Source organism: Hylobates moloch, unplaced genomic scaffold (genome assembly GCF_009828535.3).
Source record: "Hylobates moloch isolate HMO894 unplaced genomic scaffold, HMol_V3 SCAFFOLD_10, whole genome shotgun sequence".
Lineage (NCBI taxonomy): Eukaryota > Metazoa > Chordata > Mammalia > Primates > Hylobatidae > Hylobates > Hylobates moloch.
Window position 1 is genome coordinate 81776514 of NW_026652285.1, and position 27593 is coordinate 81804106.

At 41.3% G+C, this 27593-nt stretch overlaps 1 protein-coding gene across 7 annotated transcripts in view; it reads left to right on the top strand.

The window, feature by feature from the left end:
* The first annotated feature begins 1406 nt into the window (after positions 1 to 1406).
* Positions 1407 to 27593, top strand: part of PALM2AKAP2 (PALM2 and AKAP2 fusion) — a 533392-nt gene continuing 507205 nt past the window's right edge. For 5 of the 7 annotated variants that reach the window (XM_032164831.1, XM_058445342.1, XM_032164830.2 and 2 more), the window contains exon 1: positions 1489 to 1546. In XM_032164831.1, coding sequence (XP_032020722.1) covers positions 1542 to 1546 — 5 coding nt within the window. In that variant the 5' untranslated portion in view covers positions 1489 to 1541. Of the gene's footprint in view, positions 1547 to 27593 lie in introns of all 7 variants that reach the window. The other 2 variants (XM_058445343.1, XM_032164836.2) reach the window with 2 other exon arrangements.

Below are 27593 nucleotides of genomic sequence, written 5' to 3' on the forward strand. Positions count from 1 at the left end.
TCTCCAGAGGAAAATGAGGAGCAGTGAATCCACTGAGAACATTTTGCATGGTTCTCTTTCCAGCCCCTTGACATGTGGAGCTGTCTCCCATCTAGAGCCACCATACAGGCTGTTGGCTGGCAGGAAAACCCTAGCCCTGTGGCTTGCATATCTGAGCCCTCTCCCCTTTCAACCCCAGTCCCTCAGGAAGGCTTTCCCTGAATACCTACCTAAACACATCCACTTCCCTTTTATTCTCCATCAAAGCATTTTTTAAAAACACGTCTTTATTAAGACATAATTCATAGACCATAAAATTCACCCAGAATGTATAATTCAATAGCTTTCAGTATGTTCAGTTGCACAATCATCACCAAAAATTAATTCTAGAACATTCATCACAGCATCTAATTACTTAATTTTTATAGTAATATTTTCGGCCTGTGACGATATGTTTATTTTTGTCTTTATCTGTGCTTTGCCTTTCTACTTTAACCCGTGAGCTCCTGCAGGGCAGGGGCTGTGATGGCTATGCCTATGCTTGGTGCTGCGTTTTCAGCACCTGGCAGACACCGACTCACAGAGGGACCCGGCTGCAAGATACAAGAAAAGCCTGAAGCTGTCCCATCTACTCTTCATTGTAGCAGGTGCAGGACACCTGGATGAGAACCAGGTTCCTGCTCTGGAAACCGTTAGGAGTAGAGGATTCTCAGAGGGGGTGGAGGCAGGGAGTACGTACTCCAGGTGGCTAATTACCGCGGGGCCGGGGCCGTGGTAATTTGGGAAACCATAGTCAATATAGCCATTGTTTTCAAGTAACAGACTAGGGAAACTGACCCTGGACAATGTCTTCCTGGCAGGCGGGAACACGCAGAATTTGGAGTGAAACGGAAAGGGGCATGGGGTCGCCAAGGTGGTGAAACGCCGCATTAAGGCGCTGCAAGGTAGCTGGAGTTTTGCTTGGGAAACTCAGAGGGATCTCGCCGGGCCGGCACAATGGCGTTTCCGAACCCATGCCCAGCCCACTGGGGGCAGTCCTTGCTGCTTGCAGAGGCCAGACGCTTCTTGCAACTTCTAAGCGGCGATAGCTGCCACCTTGCCAATGACTCACCCGTTTCTCTATGCCCTCTGGGCTGTGCCACCCGCCGCAGCCGCCCTACTCCCCCACCCACACTTCTCCCCAGGCTCCCCGCCGCGCCGCCAGTCCCAGGGGAGCCCCGGCGCACCTGGCGCCTAGGGCGGGCGGCACTGCGCGCTGGTGGCCACCTCACCCCACGCGCAGCTGCCAGCGGGCTCCCTCCCCGAAACCCTGAAGTGGGGTGGCTTGTCTAGCGCCCAGCGAACAACATTATCCAATTGCTTCCCGTTTTATTCGCAGGCTGGGAGCCGAGAGAGCCTGAGCACTCACTTTCAACCCTCCAGGGAAGGAGGGGGTGCGGGCGGGGAGGGGAGACGGCTCCCAGCTCCACCTCGCGCGCGGCGCGACCAGTGCACTCCGCTCCGGGAGAGGCGAGCAGCGCCGGTGAGCCCCGCAGCAGCGCGCCCGGCTGCCGAGCCCCGCGATGGAGTGAGTATCCCCGCGCCGCGCAGCCAACTGCTCTACCCTCGGCATGTTGCCATGGTGACCGCGGCGGCAGGCAGATCCCGCTCGAGTCCGCGTCCAGGATGGGTGTTTAATTTCAGCCCTGTGTGTACGCCTGGTGTTTCTATAGCAGCCGCCGCGGCGGCAGGAGGCAAGGGGTGGGAGCCCCGGGTGGTGTGGTTTTTGCGGCTGCCCCTTGGCCAGCAGGGCCTGAGGGGCGAGTGAGGGGAGTAGATGATGTTGCTAAGGACGGAGGCACGTTCTGGGCTTTCCTATCCCTGCCCCAAGCTTCCGCTTATCGGGGAGTTGGCCGCAATAGCCATGACTTCCGATTCCTAACCATGTCAGCATTATTGGACTGCAGTTAAAAAAAGAGGGAGGGGGTCACTGCGGATCGGAAGCAAACGCGGTTCGGTGTGAAGCGTGTAATGGAAGAATGATGAGTTAGTGGGTAATATGAGCCAGGGCTGCAATGTACTGGCTACTAGAAAACATCAGAAGATCCAAAAGAATTGATTTGTTCCTGGGGTGTTGGAGAAATAAGACAAACATATTGGCGGCAGCCCGGAGTGGAATTACAACGTTTGGCACCGTGGATACTGCATGGATGGGTGGGGAAGAGAGGGCATGAAGACAAGAGAGGCGTTAACCAGAAAAGATGTAATAAAAGGCTCCGGTTGTGGGTCTGGTCTAGGCTTCCTCTTTTCTCTGTGTTTGCATCCCTGCATTGCTTTTTGGACACTCTCTCGAGCTGCTGCCACAGCAGGACCACTCTGACAGGCGACAGCCAGCCGCTCCAAGGAAGGGTCATTTTTGGAGCCGGCTATTAGATCCCGCTCACTTGGTCAGCTTCTCCTCTTCCGTCCTCTTCCCACACTACTCCTTGACATTGAGGCCGTCTGAAATCATATTTCAAGTTAGAGATAAAGTCATGTTTTCAGACATCAGGACCTTCATGCCAAACCCAAGAAACCTTAGCGGCCTTTATCCCTCTGCATATCTGATTGTGTAGATGCAATTTAATCCTCAGAAAGGCTGCTAAAGCAGAAGTGAGAGATGGTGTGGCATTGTAGGAGTCATGGTCACGGATTTCAGGCCCCACCTAGCCTGATACTGGTGTTATTGATTTCCTGCTCCAGTAATTGAATGTCTCTGAGCATCAGTTTCCCTATCTGTGCAATGGAAACAAAGATGTTCCTTACTCACTTTGAAGCATTATTGAGAGGATCATGTAATATTTGTATCTCTTCCAAAGGGCTTTGTAAATTGTAAGATATGTACAAATTTAAGGAACTAGTGTCATGATTAAGAGCTGGGTTCTGGAGTCAGATAGGCTGGTTTGAGCCTTCTGACACTTTGCTGAATGGCGTTAATCTCCCTGGGCCTCATTTTCCCCATCTGGAAAATGGGAATAATAATAGTAACTATTTCTTGTGCTTTTTGTGAACATTAAAGAAGTTAATGCATGTAAGTTGATACATATACATATAAGGTTCTTAGAACAGAGCCTGGCATAAAGCAAGCTCAATAAATATCTATTATCTATGAATATTATCTATTATTATTAGGTTGGTGCAACAGTAATTGCAGCTTTTGACATTACTTTCAATGGCAAAAACCACAAATTACTGTTGCATCAACCTAATATTATAGTCTACAGCATTTAATGGGGTTTCGGATTGGCATCAAGCTATTTTTTGTTTTAGACAGGGTCTCACTCTGTCACCCAGGCTGGAGTGCAATGGCACTATCATGGCTTACTGCAGTATTGACCTCCTGGGCTCAAACAATCCCCCCACCTCAGCCTTCTGATGGGACTACAGGCATGCACAACCATGCCCAGCTAATCTTTAATTTTTCATAGAGATGGGATTGCCCTATGTTGCTCAGGCTAGTCTTGAACTCCTGGGCCCAAGCAATCCTCCTGCCCCAGTCTTGCTGGGATTATAGGCGTGAGCCACCATGCCCAGTCTTTTTTTTTTTTTTTTTTTTTTTAAATAAAGAAATACATGGTGTGGTGGTTCATGACTGCAATCTCAGTGCTTTGAGGACAGAGGTGGTAGGAACTCTTGATGAGCCCAGGAGTTCAAGGATTCACTGAGCTATAATTGCACCACTGCACTGGGTGACAGAGCAAAACCTCATCTCAAAAAAAGAAAGAAAGAAAGAAGGAAGGAAGGAAGGAAGGAAGGAAGGAGAGAAAGAAAGAAAGAAAGAAAGAAAGAAAGAAAGAAAGAAAGAAAGAAAGAAAGAAAGAAAGAAAGAAAGAGAAAGAAAGGGAAAGACAATGCCTGGAGGGCAATTGAGAATAACATAATTCCCAAGATACCACTGTAGATGTGAGAACCAGCAAGAAGCCACAGCAGGCTTGGGTATACAGAACAGACTTGGCCTGATGCACACTTCATTCTTGTTCCTCACTGTCATTTTCTTAGACATGGAGACTGTCCTTTACAAGAGACTGAACATAGATCTAGTCCTCTCACTGGGTAGGGCTAAAGGAGAGGCTGGTCGTTTGCCAGGGCAGCAACTTTCATCTTTATGCTCTCACATGGATAATCTAATATTTGAAGTGTTTCTCCCAGACTTACCACTTGGGTGCTCAATAACTGGAACAGCACACAGGATTGGTAACTTCACAAAGGTCCTCAGCTCTTTCCCACATTCCCTCTGAGTCCCCTCACTAAGGTTTCCTCCAGGTGTTCTAAGCTCACACCTGGAACTCCTTGTGAACAAAGACCTTCCTCATCACATTCTTCTCGCTCCACAGGATCCAAATTGCGGCCTCAATTAGCCTCCTTCTCCCTAATCTACTTGGCCTTGGCTTTCCCATTCCCAAGTGACATTCCAAAGTTCTCACTTCCTGGTTAACCTTTCCAATTTCCAACTCTGTTTTCTGCCCTACTTCCTTTGCTTCCTTAATGTATTAGGCCGTTCCTGCATTGTTGTAAAGAAATACTTGAGACAGGGTAATTTATAAAGAATCTGGGTGCTCCTATATTGGGTGCATATATATATAGGATAGTTAGCTCTTCTTGTTGAATTGATCCCTTTACCATTAGGTAATGGCCTTCTTTGTGTCTTTTGATCTTTGTTTGTTTAAAGTCTGTTTTATCAGATACTAGGATTGCAACCCCTGCCTTTTTTTGTTTTCCATTTGCTTGGTAGATCTTCCTCCATCCCTTTATTTTGAGCCTATGTGTGTCTCTGCATGTGAGATGGGTTTCCTGAATACAGCACACTGATGGGTCTTGACTCTCTCTCCAATTTGCCAGTCTGTGTCTTTTAATTGGAGCATTTAGCCCATTTACATTTAACGTTAATATTGTTATGTGTGAATTTGATCCTGTCATTATGATGTTAGCTGGTTATTTTGCTCGTTAGTTGATGCAGTTTCTTCCTAGCCTCGATGGTCTTTACAATTTGGCATGTTTTTGCAGTGGCTGGTACCGGTTATTCCTTTCCATGTTTAGTGCTTCCTTCAGGAGCTCTTTTAGGGCAGGCCTGGTGGTGACAAAATCTCTCAGCATTTGCTTGTCTGTAAAGTATTTTATTTCTCCTTCGCTTATGAAGCTTAGTTTGGCTGGATATGAAATTCTGGGTTGAAAATTCTTTTCTTTAAGAATGTTGAATATTGGCCCCCACTCTCTTCTGGCTTGTAGAGTTTCTGCTGAGAGATCAGCTGTTAGTCTGATGGGCTTCCCTTTGTGGGTAACCCGACCTTTCTCTCTGGCTGCCCTTAAAATTTTTTCCTTCATTTCAACTTTGGTGAATCTGACAATTATGTGTCTTGGAGTTGCTCTTCTCGAGGAGTATCTTTGTGGTGTTCTCTGTATTTCCTGAATTTGAATATTGGCCTGCCTTGCTAGACTGGGGAAGTTCTCCTGGATAATATCCTGCAGACTGTTTTCCAACTTGGTTCCATTCTCCCCGTCATTTTCAGGTACACCAGTCAGACGTAGATTTGGTCTTTTCACATAGTCCTGTATTTCTTGGAGGCTTTGTTCATTTCTTTTTATTCTTTTTTCTCTAAACTTCTCTTCTTGCCTCATTTCATTGATTTCATCTTCCATCACTGATACCCTTTCTTCCAGTTGATCGAATCAGCTACTGAGTCTTGTGCATTCGTCACGTAGTTCTTGTGCCATGGTTTTCAGCTCCATCAGGTCCTTTAAGGACTTCTCTGCATTGGTTATTCTAGTTGTCCATTCGTCTATTTTTTTTTCAAGGTTTTTAACTTCTTTGCCATGGGTTCAAACTTCCTCCTTTAGCTTGGAGTTGTTTGATCGTCTGAAGCCTTCTTCTCTCAACTCGTCAAAGTTATTCTCTGTCCAGCTTTGTTCCATTGCTGGTGAGGAGCTGCATTCCTTTGGAGGAGGAGACGCGCTCTGATTTTTAGAGTTTCCTGTTTCTCTGCTCTGTTTTTTCCCCATCTTTGTGGTTTTATCTACCTTTGGTCTTTGATGATGGTGACGTACAGAGGGGTTTTGGTGTAGGTGTCCTTTCTGTTTGTTAGTTTTCCTTCTAACAGTCAGGATCCTCATCTGCAGGTCTGTTGGAGTTTGCTGGAGGTCCACTCCAGACCCTGTTTGCCTGGGTATCAGCAGCGGAGGCTGCAGAACAGCGGATATTGGTGAACAGCAAATGTTGCTGCCTGATCGTTCCTCTGGAGGTTTTGTCTCAGAGGAGTACCTGGCAGTGTGAGGTGTCAGTCTGCCCCTACTTGGGGGTGCCTCCCAGTTAGGCTACTTGGGGGTCAGGGACCCACTTGAGGAGGCAGTCTGTCCATTCTCAGATCTCCAGCTGCGTGCTGGGAGAACCACTATTCTCCTCAAAGCTGTCAGACAGGGACATTAAAGTCTGCAGAGTCTTCTGCTGCCTTTTGTTCGGCTATACCCTGCCCCCAGAGGTGGAGTCTACAGAGGCAGGCAGGCCTCCTTGAGCTGTGGTGGGCTCCACTCAGTTCGAGCTTCCTGGCCGCTTTGTTTACCTACTCAAGCCTTGGCGATGGCGGGCGCCCCTCCCCCAGCCTTGCTGCCGCCTTGCAGTTTGATCTCAGAATGCTGTGCTAGTAATGAGCGAGGTTCCGTGGGCGTAGGACCCTCTGAGCTTGGTGCAGGATATAATCTCCTGGTGTGCCGTTTGCTAAGACTATTGGAAAAGCGCAGTATTAGGGTGGGAGTGACCTGATTTTCCAGGTGCCGTCTGTCGCCCCTTTCTTTGACTAGGAAAGGGAATTCCCTGACCCCTTACGCTTCCCAGGTGAGGCAATGCCTTGTCCTGCTTCGGCTCACGCTCGGTGCGCTGCACCCACTGTCCTGCACCCACTGTCTGACACTCCCCAGTGAGATGAACTTGGTGCCTCAGTTGGAAATGCAGAAATCACCTGTCTTCTCCGTTGCTCATGCTGGGAGCTGTAGACTGGAGCTGTTACTTTTGGCCATCTTGGCTCCTCTCCCTGAGACAGGGTAATTTATAAAGAAAAGCTTTAATTGGCTAATGATTCTGCAGGTTGTATAGGAAGTGTGGTACAGGAGTCAGCTCAGCTTCCGGTGAGGCCTCAGGAAGCTTTCAGTCATGGAGAAAGGTGAAGCAGAAGCCTGGCAAATTGTATGTTGGGAGCAGGAGCAAGAGTGAGGGGTGGCGGGGGGTGTCACAGACTTTAAACAACCAGATCTCAGGAGAACTCACTCACTATTGCCAGTGAGCACCAAGGCCCCATCCCCAGGTTTCACCCCCAGGACCAAAACACCTCCCACCAGGCCCCACGTACAACACTGGGGATTACCTCTCAACTTGATAGCTGGAGGGGGACATCCAATCTACATCACTTAATATAATGAGCTTTTTCATTCTCACTTTTTTCCCTTTTAGAATATCACCTTTCCCTGTCCCTCCTTGGGTCTCACAACATTTCCCTTGTGCCGAATACTGCCCCTTCCTTTCAATCTAAACACTCCTCAAATTTCATCCCAGGTAGGAAAGCCCACTTTGAATATGAGTGAAATAGGGACTCCATTCCCCTTACTTACTGTAACCAACTTATATTTATAAACATTTATTAAAAGAGGGAATAAAATTCACTTCTTTTATGTTTTAATTTAACCAACAAATATTTGTTGAGATTAGCACTGGTCAACAAAACAGTCATGATTCTCATTGTCTGATGAGAGATAGATGTTAAATCAGTGAACTCATGTGTGTGTATACTGATTAAATTTCTCCTCAGAAAAAGGGTTTGTCTTTTCTATCACACTGTCAGGCTGCAAATTTTCTGAACTTTTATGCTCTGCTTCCCTTATAAAACTGAATGCCTTTAACAGCACCCAATTCACCTCTTGAATGCTTTGCTGCTTAGGAATTTCTTCCACCAGATGCCCTAAATCATCTCTCTCAAGTTCAAAGTTCCACAAATCTCTAGGGCAAGGGAAAAATGCTGCCAGTTTCTTTGCTAAAATATAACAAGAGTCATCTTTGCTCCAGTTCCCAACAAATTTTTGATTTTCATCTGAGACCTCCTCAGCCTGGATTTCATTGTCCATATCATTATCAACATTTTGGTCAAGGCCATTCAGTAAGTCTCTAGGGAGTTCCAAACTTTCCCACATTTTCCTGTCTTTTTCTGAGCCCTCCAAACTGTTTCAACCTCTGCCTGTTACCCAATTCCAATGTTGCCTCCACAGTTTTGACTATTTTTTCATCAGCACCCCACTCTACTGGTACGAATGTACTGTATTAGTCTGTTTTCATGCTGCCGATTAAGACATACCTGAGACTGGGCAATTTACAAAGGAAAGAGTTTTAATGGTGAACTCACAGTTCCATGTGGCTGGGGAAGCCTCACAATCACGGCAGAAGGCAATGAGGAGCAAGCCACATCTTATATGGAGGGCAGCAGGCAAAAGAGAGCTTGTGCAGAGAAACTTCCATTTTAAAAACCACCAGATCTCATGAGACCCATTCACTATTATGAGACCAGCACGGGAAAGGCCTGCCTGCATGATTCAATCATCTGCCACCAGGTGCCTTCCACAACACATGGGAATTGTGGGAGCTACAAGACGAGATTTGGGTGGGGACGCAGAGACAAACCATATCACCAAGGTTTCCAATTTAAAATGAAACTTAGTGAAAATTAGGATACATAGTCATTTTTTTTTCACAAGCATTGTTGGTTTTAGTAAAATAAGAGCTTCTTAGTTTAAATTAAAAAAAAAAAAACCCAGCCATAAAAGAGAATGAAATCATGTCCTTTACAGCAACATAGATGGAGCTGGATGCCATTATCCTAAGTGAGCTAATTCAGAATCAGAAAACCAAATATTGCATGTTCTCATTTATAAGTGAGAGCTAAATGATATGTACACATGGACATAAAGATGAAAATAATGGACACTGGGGACCTCAAAACGGGGGCAGGGGTGGGAAGGGACAAGGGTTGAAAAATTACCTATTGGGTACAGTGTTCACTATTTGGGTAATGGATACATTAGAAGCCCAGTCTCCACCAGTATGCAATATACCCATGTAACAAACTTGCACATGTACTCCCCTGAATCTAAAATAAAATAAAATTTACAAAAGGTCTATCTTGGAAAAGAAGAATGGTCTAATTTCCATCTTAAGAGGCTAGAAGAGCAAACAAAAAAGCAAGCAGAAAAAGAAATAAAAAAAGAAAGAAAAATCTAGGTAATAAACAAGAAAAGAGGGTACTAACTGATTGAAGTTAAAATTTTTCTTTGTGACATGCTCTGTACTGGATGTGTAGAACAGAGAAGACCTACTGGAAAACCAGAAGGTGGGGTTGGTGTCATGTTCTGTACCATGTCAGCATTCTTGTATGGTACATGAAACATCAGGCAATGGCAGGTACTTGCTGCCCTCCTGGGTGGGTTGGGTATGAGATCCATGTGTTTGTAGGAATGCACTTTAATACCTGCAGTTATTAATTTGATGCCACACCTATAGATTTTGCCTCACACTTCTCTGGAATTGTCTTCAAAACAGTATGGGATCCAAAAGGCACAAAGAACGTAACACGAGCACTCTAAGTTGTTGCCATCCCTGTAAGCCCTGGGGCTCTGACAATGTGGGTGGCAGTCTTGGACCAGAAGTGGCATTCCCCATCACCAGTCAGATGCCTGTTATCACATGGACTTAGGCGTATAGCATCCAGTGGTGGTCATGAAACATCTGAAGTTTGATTTTGCAAATGCACAAATCTAGGTTCGTGAAAGAATAAGTGCAGTAGGGACATTAAGTTACAGATAACTTAAGATTCTTAACATATGCCTTCATTCATTCATCCAGTAACTCATTTAGTTAGCAAATATTTATTGAATACTTTCTATGTATGAAGCACTGTGATAGGTACTTGCGATAAAAGGTGGTGAAAACATCCCTTACCCTGTCTTCAAGGAGCTTATGGTTTAGTCTACGTGTGACTATGGATACTTTGTGAGTTTGAACTATTTTTCTTGCTAAATCAGTCTTCTGATGACACAAAATGTGGCATTTTGTGTGCTCAGCATATGGTGGGCATTAAACAAATGTGTTTAGAAATGTGTAAGACTTTTAGAAGTTAATTTCTATGATGAAAGTAATGTATGCTTTATAAAACAATTCAAATATTGTAGAAGTTTATGAAGTAAATATCCCCATTTTCCATTCTCTCCCTCATATCTCAGTTCCTAGAGGTGATTACCATGAACACTTGGGAAACCTCTTTCCAGATATCTTTCATGCAAACATCATAGAGTTGGAAACACTTATATATATAGGTTTAAATATTTCTTTTACATAAATGAAATCATACCACATATGTTGTTCTACAGCTTGCTTTTTCCACTTCATATTATATTCTACATACTTTTACTTCTCAATATATGTCAGCATTGTAGCTCAGTGGTAAAACACATGCTTTGAATATCAATATATACACATCTACTTCATTCGCTTTTATAAAACTGCTTAGTATTTACTTTTGGAATATCATTAACCAGTTCTTTATGATGAAGAGTTAGACTTGTTTCCACTTTTTGCTACTATTTTCAATGCTACAATGAACATCCTTGTCCACACTGCAAATGAATCTGCATACAATTTTCTAGAAATGAAATTGCTGGGTAAGTGAATATGCACATTGTAAATTTTGTTAGATATTGCCCAGGTGCCTCCAAAAGTGTTGTATCCCTTTACATTGCCATCATCATGTTTGAGAGCCCCTGTTTCCCCAAATCCTTGACAACCCTAGCCACATTATATATTCATATTTGAATATTTATGTTTGACTAGTCTAACTTGATGTACATCATCAAGTGGTGATGATACACTGTCAGTGGTCGTGGTCTGTGCTCTTGCTCTCTCTACTTGTCACTTTCTCAGAGAGCCCTAGGAAGCCACAAGGTGCAAATGTTCAGAAGATAGTGTAAATCACTTACAAAGACAAAGCTTAAAATATCTCATTGACTTTTAAAAGTGATCAAGTGATTGTTTTACAGTTTGTCAAATGTAGACTTTATTGATAGATTTCTTACTCTTAAAGTTGAGGAAATGAGCACACGTCACTTAGCCCCACTTTTACCATTTGTTGCAGTTATAGTGTGATATAGTTTGGCTCTGTGTCCCCACCCAAATCTCATCTCAAACTGTAGTCCCCATGTGTTCAGGAAGGGACCTGGTGGGAGGTGATTGGATTATAGGGATGGTTTTCCCCATGCTGTTCTCATGATAGTGAGTGAGTTCTCACAAGATCCGATAGTTTAAAAGTGGCAGTTTCCCCTGCTCTTTCTCTCTCTCCTGCTGCCATGTAAGACATGCCTGCTTCCCCTTTCGCCATGATTGTAAGTTTCCTGAGGCCTCTCCAGCCATGCAGAACTGTGAGTCAATAAAACCTCTTTGTTTACAAATTATCTAGTCTCAGGTAGTAACTTTATAATAGTATGAAAATGGACTAATACATAGTGTTAGTTTTATGTTTTCAAAGGTTTTAGCATTTGCAAATTTGAACATAATTATCTTAGTTCATTCAATCAACAGATTGTTTTTGAGTGCCCTTTTCATCCTAGGCACTGCTCCGAGCACTGAGAATACAACAGTAAATTGTCAAAGAGGCAAAGGAGCTTATATTGTTTTAGAGGAGACAGACAATACATATATTACATATATACTTTGTCAGGCAGCAATAAATGTTAAAAAAAAAGCACATTAGGAGACTGGAGAGTGATGGGAGGGTTATTTTTGATAGTGTCATCAGGGAACAGCTTTCTGACGTGGCAAGTTTGGATAGAGACTTGAACAAGGTGAGGGGGTGAGACAAACAGAAGAAGGAAGAGCAGTTGTAAAGGTCCTGAGGCAGGGCCATGCTTTGTGGGCTGAGTGTTAGTCTTGGATCTAAATGCAATCAGAACACCACCTTCCCTTTCATCAATGACATCCTCTTTTTTGAGCATCTTGTAGGTTGATTTAGTGTTCAGTTAAAAGGGTTTGTTTTCAAACAGGGCCAAAGTGTATTAAATTTTAAATGCCTGTTGGTCGTTTCTATGAACAAACAAGTTGAATGTGTATAAAATTATAGAATCATGTTTTTTGCCCCTCATAATTCTCCAAGATGTCATTCCATTGTGTTCTGGCATTGACCCTTGCTCTGGGAAAGTCTGAGGCTAGACTGACTATTTCTTCTTTGTAGATGGCTTGCCCACTCCCATCCCTCCCACTCCTGCAATTTTTTTTGGCTTTGATGCCGATCAAGTTATTTTTACACACTGAAAGTTTGGTAACTTTTTTTGATATTTCTTACTGTAAGTCATTGTGTTTTTTTTTCTGGAAAATGGTCGTTCCTTTGATTTGAAGAGTCATATTTTCCTTTATTTTTTTGTAAAGATATTTTCCTTGTGGCTTTCAATTGAAGAATCTATTTGTTCTGTTATCTACTACAGGGACATCTGTTACCCATTGCCCTCCATAACTATTAATTCTGAACTTTTCTCATTTTTTTCCTGATGTTCCTATGAGTTTCCTTACATTGAAAAATCTGTCGTGTAGATAGTTGACTCTCTTTTTAAGCAACAGTTTCTAAGTAGGGTTCACTTCCGAAATGGTTTTATGGTTATCTTCAATTTATTTTCTGGCTTGGCTAGCACATTTTGCACTTTTCTTAAAAAAGAGTTCATGTATTCAATTTTTTTGAATGTATGGAGAATCATTTATCAGAAAATTATCTGTATTTCTTGAGCTATTTATTTATCTGCCATTTGCTGGTAACTCATTTTTATAAAAAGAATAACTCTGCATATAGAATCTGTGTATGTTAATGGCTTTGCATTTATTATCCATTTCCACATAGAGGTAATTCTATCCAAACCTACTATTTGCCCAAGAATAGGTAAAGGGGATGGAGACAGTAATTTGGAGGAAACATTAGCTTTTTCTTTTTCTTTCTTTTTTTTTTTTGAGACAGAGTCTGTCTCTGTCGCCGGGCTGGAGTGCAGTGGTGCAATCTCGGCTCACTGCAAGCTCCGCCTCCCGGGTTCACGCCATTCTCCTGCCTCAGCCTCCCGCGTAGCTGGGACTACAGGCGCCCGCCACCACGCCCGGCTAATTTTTTGTATTTTCAGTAGAGACGGGGTTTCACCGTGGTCTCGATCTCCTGACCTCGTGATCCGCCCACCTCGGCCTCCCAAAGTGCTGGGATTACAGGCGTGAGCCACCGCGCCCAGCCGACATTAGCTTTATATTGGATATTTTGTCTCATAAAAAATTCTTACAACTCTGCAATATCTTCTGTTCAAAAAAGTTGTGTAGAGAGTCAGCAGATCATTCAGACAGGTCACATATCCCAGCTTACTGAGTGTGTGTGAGTTTCGGGAGGGTAGACAGATATTTGGTGCTTTACCACTGCTTGATGACTTGGTTTAGCATTTATGAAGAGAGTGGCAGGGCAAATCAACTACAAAGGTAATTACTCTTTTCCTTCTATTTTCCTACATCTCTTGCCTTGAGATGATCCCTCCATGTTAAGGTTTTCAGTTTTCAGGTTTTGCAGATAATAAACATGAAGGATTCACACAGTAGTGCCATCGGTGTCACTTTCTCCATCAGTTCACTCTGGTAGGGAACCAGCCCCTTCACACAGATGTCCCCCACTTTTTGCCAGTTCTAACCACAAAATGTTGGGCCTTTCTGTACTCTCTCCTTACTTAGAAATTTGAAAGCCAGTTAAGATCTGTAGAGGACTATATCACCTTTTAGGGTTGTCCACTGATTTAATAAAAATTATACTCTGTTTGGCAGATAATTCTTATAACTTGTGATTTGAGAATTGTAGCTCTTTGCTAGTTTCATAGTAGATCAATTTATTCATTTATTTATTTGTTTTTTAGAGATGAAGTCTTGCTCTGTCACCTAGGCTGGAGCATAGTAGCACAATCAGAGCTCACTGCAGCCTTGAATTCCTGGGCTCAAGAGATCTTCTTGCCGCAGGGCTCCAAGTAGCTGGGACTGTAGGCTTACACCATCATGCCTGGCTAATTTTTAAATTATTTTCATTTTTAGTAGAGACAGGCTCTCACTAAGTTGTCCAAGTTGGTCTCAAATTCCTGGCCTTAAGCAATCCTCCCACTTCAGCATCCCAAAGTGCTGGGATTATAGATATGAGCCACCATACCTAGCCTCAGAGTAGATACAATTTTTCTTCCAATTTTTTCTTCTTTTAGTTCATTTCAGCAGCTTTGAGGGAAGTACAAAGAAGACTTTACCATATCTTTGAGTTAATGAATCAATGAATCTTGTGTTTCTACAAAAATAATATTAATAAATACCAAATGTCATTGTTATTAACAAATCTGTTGTTATTATATATCTTTATTCTCTCTCAATTCTTAGGAATGTGTATGGCAAAAAAAGAGTTCATGAATGAGATTATAAATACTTTGCAGTAGAAGTATTTTGGAAAGGGTGTATCTGGTGATGTTCTCCATCTCATCCTTCAAATCCATTTTCTACCCTTCCCTGCCTATGTGCCTCATGAAGCTGTGCTTTGTGCCCTATGAGGCTGACCTCTATGGACTCCCTCAGCTTGCCTCTCCTACTGTTTGACTTCCTGTTGAGTTGGATCAATGGAAGGCACCAGCAGGAGAACCATGGATGAGAGAAAATTGAGGTCAGTGTACGGTTTAATCTATGGTTTCTCTTCCTACAGGGCAGTGGGTTGGCCAGGGCATCTTTCCTCTTCTGAAGGCCGCAGCAGCCCTTCCTACTGCTACAGCTACAGCTCTCTCCCACTGCTGGTAGCCACTTCCTTCCTTTGCTCCTTTGGGACTTGATGTGGCAATGGTTCCCTCATCACTTTGTTAGCCCCTGGGTGCTTCACCATTGCTGTGGGTTACTGTCAGCTCTGCCTTTGCCTTTGTAAAGCAGTCTCTTTATTAAGATTATTTCAGTTATCCAGTTGGAGTATGCCATCTGCTTCCAGCTGGGATCCTAGCTCACACAGCATGTGAGGATAGAAGCACTGAAAGTCTTATGAGAACCCTTCTTATTACTGCGATGGAATCTGGTGATTTCTGTTTGTTCATACATTCTGGTCATTGGACCTCAAGGCTCCAATATAGGGAAGAGATATTCAGTGTTGTTATGTGCATACTCAAATATTTAAGAAGGAGACACTCCTATTCCACAGGTATCAAAGTGCTCATTTACTTCCCACTGAAAGATGTCATTTTCTTATATATAACTTATAATAAAAATTCCCCAAATTTGATGCCTTAGAGGGAAGACCAATCTCAGTTATAAGTAGGCTTAATCAAAATTTGATTTTATTTAAAGAAATGAAATCTTATTTCTCTTCATTATAGGAAGGAACATTCCTGGTCAAAATTCTGCTTTTGTAAATAGGTCTTTATAGTATTTGATGCACTATTTAAAAATGTGATAATTTAACCTATTAGTAGTATATAAACGGAAGCTACCTAAATTACTACCAAGTCAATTAAGTCTATACCATTGTGTGTAATCTTCTTCACAGACAGTACAAAAGCATAAAATATAGTGTAATGAAAATGTGTGTTTCACAAGTTCTGAATAAATGGGTTATAAATTAAATATATTACAATCCACTGACTTTTATATAGTATTTTGATATAGTTTGGATATTTGTCCCCCCGCCCAGATCTCATGTTGAAATGTGATCCCCAGTGTTGGCAGTGGGGCCTAGTGAGAAGTGTTTGAGTCCTGAGGGTGGGTCCCTCATGAATGGCTTGGTACCTTCCCTGAAGTAATAAATTAGTTCATGCCAGAGCTGACTGTTTAACAGAGCCTGGCACCTCTTCCCCTCTCTCTTGCCATGTGACACTCCTGCTCTCCTTCACCTTCTGCCATGAGTGGAAGCTTCCTGAGGCCTCACCAGAAGCAGATGCTGGTTTTATGTTTCTTGTACAGTCTACAGAACTGTGAGCCCAATAAACCTGTTTTCCTTATAAATTACCTAGTCTCCAGTATTTCTTTATAGCAATGCAAAAACAGACTAATACATATCTCATACTTGAAAAGTCAGTTGTTGTTTAGACTGCTTGCCCTACTTTTAATACTTTAATTTCTCTGTCAATCGTGTTTATTTATTAATTCATTCAACTCATAATTATTAAGTACCTAGTATGTGCCAGACAGTTTTATGGGTATCTGTGGTACAAATAGGAGTAAGACATTGTCTTTGCCTTCATAGGGATCACAATCTAATGAGAAACATAGTTGGTCAAGTAATTATAATAAAACGTGGCAAGTGTTATGCAAAGGAAAGGTTTGATGGAATACTATCCGTCAGAGGCACATAGCATTGGGGCAGGAGCCTAAATGAATTTTAGGAGTCTGGGGATTCTAAGATGAAGTCAAAATCCAAGCTTATTTCATAGCCCTTGAAATTAATTTAGCATAAAAAATCTTTAATGTTTGGACTAGTCATCTTACAACTGGTTAAGTCATTTTCTTAAAAAATTAGCAACCCAAATCCTGTATTAAAACTAGTTTGAATAATTGACTTAACCTTCAAATCTTTTTGTTTGCACTTACGAGTCTATGACTAATGCTGCCTCCGTGATCATGGGTGCAGCAGCATTGTGGAGAATGCCTGCCCCCTTGAGGAATCAGAAACTCAGCTTTCAGATGATGGTGCAAAGTGGGATCACAAACAAAATGAAACAAAAAACAAAGAACAAAAAGGAAACAACACAAAAACCAAAACAGAACAAACAAAACCATATGAAAATTTGGTGGGCACTGCTAAACTCTTTGTAGATACTTGGTTTTAGTCACGTTTGCTAAGATCACATCAAAAGCCTCTGAACCTCTGGAAGGCATTAAAAGTTGTCCCACTGCACCTATGAGCCATCCAGAGAAGCGTTAAATAAGTTGGTCCAGAAACACTTTTGAAGTCCTCCATCTTTTCAATACTTTTCTTATCTTCTTTGCTTCTGAGCGGGAGGTGCAGCATTTAAAATCAAAGACATCAATAATAAGGTCTCATTTCCTAAGACAGCATCTTTCCCACTGTCATGTGCATGTGAATCATTTGGGATCATGTTGAAAAGCAGATCCTGATTCTGTAGATAGGGGGTGTGGCTGGGGGGTTCCTGTGTTCCCAACAAGCTTCCCAGGAGGTGATGCTGATGCTGCTGGTCTGTAGACCACACTCTGAGTAGCAACGTTCTCAGTGCAAATATAGAGCACAGGGCTTTATATAATATAAGAAGTGGGTGTGGGGTTCCTCATCCTTTTATATTTCCCATCCCAAGACAGTCTCATAGTAGGCGAGTCTGATGATGAATTGGAGTTCAACAATCTGTGTGTGGAACAAGGAAACACACAGAACAAAACCTGGCTCTTCATTTTAATTGGCACAACTTAGCAGTTACACGTGGATAGGCAAAGTTTCTATTTTTTGGGAAATCAGAATGGGGTAGGGGTTAGCTAATAAGTGTATATGAGATAGATAAATGCAATCTTATCTTTTAAAATATGATTTGAAAATTTTGTGGTCATAAATAATTTAAATCCTAAAAATATTTTTCTTTGGTCAGTTCTTTAATATTTTAAAAATAGTGAATCTCATTATTTATGGTCTCATGTGGCTGTAAGCCATAATATCTTGGTATAAATCTCTAGTTATGATTATATGGATATAATATGAATATGATGTGTTAGGCCCAAGAAGCTCATGGTATTCCATTTTCTAAACAAGATCAATAAACTCTGGGATCCTTACTATTAAAAGCAAGGGAAAAGCAACTTGTTTTGTAAAAGATAATTCAAACATGTTAGTAAGTTGTGTTTTCATTTATGTGAGATGAGAATTATCTCCAAAACTCTTTCATTGTAATAGGAGCTAAGCGTTATAAAGACAGTGCATATTTGATAATTAGACTGCACAGAACAAGGTTCAGTTATGGATTCTCGATTGCTTGGTAAAATGATGGCTCTTCAAACCTAATTACATTTGGGTGAGTTAAAGCACTGTTCCGAAGAACTCAGTATGTTCACTCCCAGCCTTCATCAGCTGTACAATTTGCTTTCCTATTAGTTTTACTCCAGATCTTGAAATTAAAAGCATTTTGTTATATCAGGATGGTGTGTCTATGACTTCAGTACAAGTAGAGGAGGAGTGTTCTACCCTGGAATAACACAAATTAGAGGTGCATCTATGTATGTGTATGGTGTGTGTGTGTGTGTGTGTGTATGTGTATTAAACTTTATGCTTTTTAAAGCCTCCTTCTAAAATGCCATCGTTCAGATATGCCTATCTGTGTCTTGTTTTGGTAGTTTTTCTTTTCTTTCCCCATTCAACCATCTCTTGGGAATTAGAAAAGGATTCCTAAGATCAAAATCTCCAGTTTTCTGGAAAAGCTTTGGCACTTGTCACTCTCTCCCCACATTTTCCTGCTTCCTAAGATTGGTCAAGGGCAGGGGCCGGGCGCAGTGGCTCACGCCTGTAATCCCAGCACTTTTGGAGGCCGAGGCGGGTGGATCACGAGGTCAGGAGATCGAGACCATCCTGGCTAACATGGTGAAACCCTGTCTTTACTAAAAATACAAAAAAATTAGCTGGGCGAGGTGGCGGGCGCCTGTAGTCTCAGCTACTCAGGAGGCTGAGGCGGGAGAATGGCGTGAACCCGGGAGGTGGAGCTTGCAGTGCGCCGAGATCGCGCCACTGCACTCCAGGCTGGGCGACAGAGCAAGACTCCGTCTCAAAAAAAAAAAAAAAAATTGGTCAAGGGGAGCCATAGGCCCTCTGGGTGACAAGGAACAGAGATTTATACAGTCCGTCTTACAAAATATGGATAAAGTGTCTCTTTCTCTCTATATATGTATTTTGTGTGTGTGGTAAAATATACATAGCATAAAATTTACCATTGTAACCATTTATAAGTGTATAATTCAGTGGCATTAAGTGCATTCACCATGTTGTGCAATCATCACCATTTCCAGAACTTTTTCGTCATCCCAGACTGAAACTCTCTACCCATAAAACATCAATTCCCTATTCTCCCCACCCCCTATCCCCCATTCTACTTTTGGTTTCTGTGAAACTGCCTACTCTAGGTGCCCCATATACTTAGAATCAAATACTATTTATTCTTTTGTGTCTGGATAATTTCACTTTGTGTAATGCTTTGAAGGTTTATCCATGTTGTAGCCTGTGTCAAAATTTCATTCCTTTTCAAGGCTGAATAATATTCCATTGTATGGCTATACTACATTTTATTATTCATTCATCTATTGATTGACATTTGGGTGGTTTCCATCTTTTGGGTATCATGAATAATGCTGCCATAAACACTGGTGTACAAGGATGTGTTTGAGCTTTATATTCTTTTGGGCATAAGGGTTAACAGCTATTTATTGAAAGCCTATTATGAGCCAGTACAGTATTTTCTAGAAGTTGAGGCTATTGAGGAAATGGACAGCATCCCAGCCCTTGTATAAACACTAGAATGATAAATAAGCAATTCTAGATACCAATAAAATCCTACCAGAAAAAGAAAATTTAAAAATGGGTTAGACTATCTGAAGTTGGGGCAAAAAGTGGGTGTGGGCAATCTCACGTAACATAGGAGGAAGGCGAGCTCCAGGCAAAAGGAATAGCCAGTGCGAAGCCTGAGCTAGAAAGGGCACCATTGTGGTGGAAGGGGCTCGAGGGTGGCGACTGGGGGAGATGCTGGGGGAGAAGAGGTCAGAGGCTAGGTCAGCCAGACCTTCTAGGCCACTTAGGTCCAGGTGTCACAAGGCTCAAAGTTTATGCAACTTTGAAGGCCTTTGCAGAGGAAGAATAAAAACGTATCTTCCTTTTGCAAACTTTACAAAAACATGGCCATCCCTTGAAAACACATTACTAGGTACCTTCCAGAGTTTTCAGGGGCTGTCCAAGTGAGGGGCCGTGGCTCTTAAGCTTCAGTGGGTCCACAGTGATCTGTCTCTGAGTGCTGTAGCAAGAGCCTGGCTTTTGTTTAGATAATGAAAGGAAACTATTGGGGGATTTTAAGCAGAGAATTTACACAATCTGATATGTAGTTTAGAAAGATGGTTACAGTTGTTGTGTGAAGAATGGGCTGTAGAGGGCATAGAGGAATTAGGGGATGAGAGGAGGCTGGAGACCTGTTGCAGGTGAGAACTGATGGGTGTGATTGATGGCTGTGCCAGTCCGGATGGTGAGAAGTGGTCGGATTTGACAACAGTCTCTGAGGAAAGAATTCAAAATTGGTACTGCTAATGATGGCGTGATAGACAAACACAGTGTGATATTGATGAGAAGGATTCTTCCTTTCCTTTCGTCTTAGCCTCCTCAAGCCCCTGGTCTCACCATTATATTGTAGCAATATTGTCAATCATTTCAGTTTAGGAGCTAAGAGGTCCCTCCCAACTCCATTGAAGCTGTATGATGTTCACCTTGGCTACAGTCAACACCTATTTCTCAAATGAAGTTACACTGCCTTGTGGCTAAAAGCTTTGACATTGAAAAATGTATTCTCTCTAAAAGAGATGTCAGTGTATCACATTAAAGGTCAGAGACACCCCAGGGTCAGAACCTCTGTGGTCCTAGCCAAACATTTTGTAAGAAAAAAATTCTCAACCACTATGAGATTGTTTCAGATTCAGGAGCAAAGCAACCATTTGTCATTTGCAATTTATGATTTTTTGCTTCTTCAGGCACCAGCCTGATGGCCTTTCATCTGGACCGTGAAATATCATGACTGATTGGTTTTTTGAGGAGGGAGAATGTTCACACTTTTCAAACCAGCACATCTGGGGGCTAAGAAGGAAGGTTTGCTTGGGAGGAATCAGCCAGTTGTTTAGTGTGGTAGCTTTATGTTTTCTGAGAACAAAAGTGATATGGTGTGTGTGTGTGTGTGTGTGTGTGTGTGTGTATAAAATCAATGGAGGGTCTTGGGAGCAGGGGAGACAGAGGGAGAGAAATACAGAGGAAGAGAGGATGACAGAGAGAGAGAGACAGACAGACAGAGACAGAAAGAACATACCCATACTGTGTAAACACATTTCTAGGAAACAGAAACAGAAAGACAGGTTGATTGCCTTGGGGGAGGGAGTTGGTATAGTTAAATGATAGGGTTTGGGGTTTTGAATCCTCAGAGAAGCTCAGGTAGAGGCAATGATAGTTGGGTGTTTGCTGATGAGCAGAAGGCTAGGTAACTGAGTGCTAGAACCTAAGCTCTCCCTGCTCATAGCAGTTTTTCTTTGGGTCTCAGGATGTCAGGCAAGAAGTGACGATGGCTGGGAGCTAGGGAGTGGCATGTCATCCCTGGGGAGATGAGAAAGGGTCAGACTTGGCATAAGTTTTGGAGATTGAGCTCACAGATTTGTGTGTGTGTGTGTGTGTGTGTGTGTGAGGTTGTATGTATATTGTGGCAAAAAGAGAGGACTCGCAGAGGAGGCCAAAGTATTTTGGCTTGAGCAGTAGGTAAATGATGTGCAATTTGCTGAAATAGGGAACCCTTGTTTGGGGGTGGGAAAGTAAGATTTGGTTTGGGAGCATGTTAAGTTTGAAATGCTTATTAGACATTCAGATGGAAATGCTGAGAGGGTGGTTGGCTGTATGAGTCTTGTGTTCAGGGAGGTTCAGGAGTTCAACTGGGGAGTCGTTAGTCCATGGATGGTATTTAAGGCCATGGGATGAATGAGATCACGTTGGTACTGAGTGTAGATAGTATAGACAGAGACAAGATTCAAGTTGATAGGCAGAAGTTTCTAGTATTCTGTAATCAGGTTTTCATTCCCTGTATCAATATAGCCAATTTTATAAATATCCCTTCTGGCTTCTCCAAAAATCTTATAAAGATAGAAAGATATATAAATAATATGTGCATGTCTCAAGGGAATTTAGGAATAATGGGTTTGGCACATGAATGTCTACATAATAAAAAACTCTTAGCAAACTGGAAATAGAAGAAAGTTATTTTATTAGTTCACTTTCATACTGCTGATAAAGACATACCTGAGACTAGGTAATTTATAAAGTAAAAGAGGTTTAATGGACTCACAATTCCACATGGCTGGGGAGGTCTCACAATCATGGTGGAAGGCAAAAGGCACATCTTACATGGCAGCAAGCAAGAGGGAGAATGAGAGCCAAGTGAAAGGGATTTCCCCTTAAAGAACCATCAGATCATGTGAGACTTTAACATGATTGCTAGATACATGATGAATATAAAAAAATCAATTTCATTTCTACAGTTCCATAATAAGTAGAAAATCTAATTTCTAAGAAAAAATACAATTTCAATAATAACAAAATCCAAAAAGTACTTATAAATAAATATAGCACAAACATGCAGGACCTTTATGTGAAAAAATAAAGTTTAGTACATTTACAGATTGTTTAACTCCATGTATCTCTACAGAAAGTTTCCTTTGAGAGTAAATAAAGCAAATATCTTCCGAACAAACATGAAATATGAATGAAAAAGATATTAATGCTCAGTCTCTCTTCATTATGTCCACCTCCAAATACATATTTCATGTCCTAAAAATGGTAAAAATGCTATGTAATGGGATTTTTTGTGTGAGAAGGAGGGATTGCTTCAGAGAATAGGTTAAATCAAAGTAAGCAGAATTTTTAAACAGCTTTTATGAGAGATGACTTAAATACCACACAATTAATCCATTTATAAAGTGTACAATTCAATGGCTTTTAGTGGTGTATCCACAAAGTTGCCCAGAAAGTCCATCCACAAAGCCATATTGCCCAGGCATCCTTCATCAAAATGAATTTTAGAACACTTTTTTTAAGCCCAAGAATCCCTCCTACTCCCTTACCCATCCCCTCCCAATACCCTATCTTTCCAGCCTTAGGCAGTCACTAATCTACTTTCTATCTATATAGATTTTTAAATTCTGGACATTTCATATAAATGGAATAACACAATACGTGGTCCTTTGTGACCGGCTTCTTTCACTTAGCATAATGTTTTCAAGGTCCTTCTATACCATAGTATATTATCAGCATTCCAGGTCTTTTATTGCTGAGTAATATTCCAATGTATAGTAGAATTTTATAAACATTTAACACTTTGCAAAGATGGGAGCCAGCTCTAAGTAAAATGATATATCCATAATTATAAATTAGACAGATTGTACTCTAACTAAAATTCATATTGCTCCACTAAAAAACTTTTTATAGAAAATTCAGATAAAATGCTTATACAAAGCATACAACTATGCATTAATACAAATACAATAAGTGCATTTAGAAAAAACTTTTTAGTTTTATTTATTTTTTTGAGACAGAGTCTTGCTCTGTTGCCCAGGCTGGAGTGCAGTGGTGCGATCATGGCTTACTGCACCCTTTATCTCTCAGGCTCAAGTGATCCTCCTCCCTCAGTATCCCAAGTAGCTGGGACTACAGGCATGCACTACTGCACTCAGCTAATTTTTTTGTAGAGATGGGGGTCTCGCCATGTTGCCCAGGCTGGTCTCAAACTCCTGGGCTCAAGGAATCCTCCCACGTTGGCCTCCCAAAATGCTGGGATTATAGGTATAAGCTACTGCAACTGACCCAAAAACAACTCTTTTAGAAAAATGTGTGGCTTCTTGAGATAAAAACCCCAGCAAAGTATCTTTTTTAAAATTATTATTATACTTTAAGTTCTAGGGTACATGTGTACAACGTGCAGGTTTGATACATAGGTATACATGTGCCATGTTGGTTTGCTGCACCCATCAACTCATCATTTACATTAGGTATTTCTCCTAATGCTATCCCTCCCCCAGCCCCCAACTGCAGACAGGCCTTGGTGTGTGATGTTCCCCACCCAGTGTCCAAGTAGTCTCATTGTTCAGTTCCCACCTATGAGTGAGAACATGCTGTGTTTGGTTTTCTATCCTTGTGATAGTTTGCTGAGAATGATCTTTCCAGCTTTATCCATGTTCCTGCAAAGGACATGAACTCATCATTTTTTATGGCTGCATAGTATTCCATGGTGTATATGTGCCACATTTTCTTAATCCAGTCTATCATTGATGGACATTTGGGTTGTTCCAAGTCTTTGCTATTGTGAATAGTGCCACAATAAATATACGTGTGCATGTGTCTTTATAGTAGCATGATTTTTGATCCTTGTCAAATGATAATTCTACTTCTAGATCCTTGAGGAAACCCCACACTGTCTTCCACAATGGTTGAACTAATTTACACTCCCATCAACAGTGTAAAAGCATTCCTATTTCTCCACATCCTCTCCAGCATCTGTTGTTCCCTGACTTTTTAATGATTGCCATTCTAACTGGCATGAGATGGTATCTCATTGTGGTTTTGATTTGCATTTCTCTGATGACCAGTGATGATGAGCATTTTTTCATGTGTCTGTTGGCTGCATAGGTGTCTTCTTATGAGAAGTGTCTATTCATATACTTTGCCCACTTTTTGATGGGGTTGTTTTTTTCTTGTAAACTTGTTTGAGTTCTTTGTAGATTCTGGATAGTAGCCCTTTGTCAAATGGGTAGATTGCAAAAATTTTCTCCCATTCCGTAGGTTGCCTGTTAATTCTGATGGTAGTTTCTTTTGCCATGCAGAAGCTCTTTAGTTTAATTAGATCCCATTTGTCTATTTTGGCTTTTGTTGCCATTGTTTTTAGTGTTTTAGTCATGAAGTCCTTGCCCATGCCTATGTCCTGAATGGTATTGCCTAGGTTTTCTTCTAAGGTTTCCATGGTTTTAGGTCTAACATTTAAGTCTTTAATCCATCTTGAATTAATTGTTGTATAAGGTGTAAGGAAGCGATCCAGTTTCAGCTTTCTACATATGACTAGCCAGTTTTCCCAGCACCATTTATTTAATAGGGAATCCTTTCCCCATTTCTTGTTTTTGTCAGGTTTGTCAAAGATCAGATGGTTGTAGATGTGTGGTATTATTTCTGAGGCCTCTGTTCTGTTACATTGGTCTTTATCTCTGTTTTGGTGCCAGTACCATGCTATTTTGGTTACTGTATCCTTGTAGTATAGTTTGAAGTCAGGTAGCGTGATGCCTCCAACTTTGTTCTTTTTGCTTAGGATTGTCCTGGCAATGTGGGCTCTTTTTTGGTTCCATATGAACTTAAAAATAGTTTTTTTCCAATTCTGCGAAGGAAGTCATTGGTAGCTTGATGGGGATGGCATTTTGAATCTATAAATTACTTTGGGCAGCAAGGTGATTTTCAAGATATTGATTTTTCCTATTCGTGAGCATGGAATATTCTTCCATTTGTTTGTGTCCTCTTTTATTCTGTTGAGCAGTGGTTTGTAGTTCTCCTTGAAGAGGTCCTTCACATCCCTTGTAAGATGGATTCCTAAGTATTTTATTCCCTTTGAAGCAATTGCGAATGGGAGTTCACTAATGATTTGGCTCTCTGTTTGTCTATTAATGGTGTATAGGAATGCTTGTGATTTTTGCACATTGATTTTGTATCCTGAGACTTTGCTGAAGTTGCTGAAAATCTTAAGGAGATTTTGGGCTGAGATGATGGGGTTTTCTAAATATACAATCATGTCATCTGCAAACAGGGACAATTTGACTCCTCTTTTCCTAATTGAATACCCTTTATTTCTTTCTCTTGCCTGATTGCCCTGGCCAGAACTTCCAACACTATGCTGAATAGGAGTGGTGAGAGAGGGCATCCCTGTCTTGTGCCAGTTTTCAAAGGCAATGCTTCTAGTTTTTGCCCATTCAATATGATATTGGCTGTGGATTTGTCATAAATAGCTCTTATTGTTTTGAAATATGTTCCATCAGTACCTAGGTTTTGACAGTGTTTAGCATGAAGGGTTGTTGAATTTTGTTGAAGGCCTTTTCTGCATTTATTGAGATAATCATGTGGTTTCTGTCATTGGTTCTGTTTGTGATGGATTACGTTTATTGATTTGTGTTTGTTGAACCAGACTTGCATCCCAGGGATGAAGCCAACTTGATCGTGGTGGATAAGCTTTTTGATGTGCTGCTGGATTCAGTTTGCCAGTATTTTATTGAGGATTTTTGCATTGATGTTCATCAGGGATATTGGTCTAAAATTCTCTTTTTTTGTTGTGTCTCTGTCAGGTTTTGATACCAGGATGATGTTGGCCTCATAAAATGAGTTAGGGAGGAGTCCCTCTTTTTCTGTTGATTGCAATAGTTTCAGAAGGAATGGCACCAGCTCCTCTTTGTACCTCTGATAGAATTCAGCTGTGAATCTGTCTAGTCCTGGACTTTTTTTGGCTGGTAGGCTATTAATTATTGCCTTAATTTCAGAGCCTGTTATTGGTCTATTCAAAGATTCAGCTTCTTCCTGGTTTAGTCTTGGGAGAGTGTATTTGTTGAGGAATTTTTCCATTTCTTCTAGATTTTCAAGTTTATTTGCATAGAGGTTTTTATAGTATTCTCTGATGATAGCTTGTATTTTTGTGGGATTTGGTGCTGATATCCCCTTTATCATTTTTTATTGCATCTATTTGATTCTTGTCTCCTTTCTTCTTTATTAGTCTTGCTAGCGGTTTATCAATTTTGTTGATCTTTTCAAAAAACAAGCTTCTGGATTCATTGATTTTTTTAAGGGTTTTTTGTGTCTCTATCTCTTTCAGTTCTGCTCTGATCTTAGTTATTTCTTGCCTTCTGCTAGCTTTTGAGTGTGTTTGCTCTTGCTTTTCTAGTTCTTTTAATTGTGATGTTAGTGTGTCAATTTTAAATCTTTCCTGCTTTCTTTTGTGGGCATTTAGTGCTATAAATTTCCCTCTACACACTGCTTTAAATGTGTCCCAGAGATTCTGGTATGTTGTGTCTTTGTTCTCATTGGTTTCAAAGAACATCTTTATTTCTGCCTTCACTTCGTTATGTACCCAGTAGTCATTCAGGAGCAAGTTGTTCATTTTCCATGTAGTTGTGTGGTTTTGAGTGAGTTTCTTAATCTTGAGTTCTAATTTGATTGCACTGTCGTCTAAGAGACAGCTTGTTGTGATTTCTGTTCTTTTACATTTGCTGAGGAGTGCTTTACTTTTAATTATGTGGTCAATGTTAGAATAAGTGTGATGTGGTGCTAAGAATAATGTATATTCTATTGATTTGGGGTGGAGAGTTCTGTAGATGTCTATTAGGTCTGCTTGTTGCAGAGCTGAGTTCAGGTCCTGGATATCCTTGTTAACCTTCTGTCTCATTGATCTGTCTGATATTGACAGTGGGGTGTTAAAGTCTCCCATTATTATTGTGTGGGGGTCTAAGTCTCTTTGTAGGTCTCTAAGGACTTGCTTTATGAATGTGGGTGCTTCTGTATTGGGTGCATATATATTTAGGATAGTTAGCTCTTCTTGTTGAATTGATCCCTTTACCATTGTGTAATGGCCTTCTTTGTCTCTTTTGATCTTTGTTAGTTTAAAGTCTGTTTTATCAGAGACTAGGATTGCAACCCCTGCCTTTTTTTGTTTTCCATTTGCTTGGTAGATCTTCCTCCATCCCTTTATTTTGAGCCTGTGTGCGTCTTTGCACGTGAGATGGGTTTCCTGAATACAGCACACTGATGGGTCTTTAC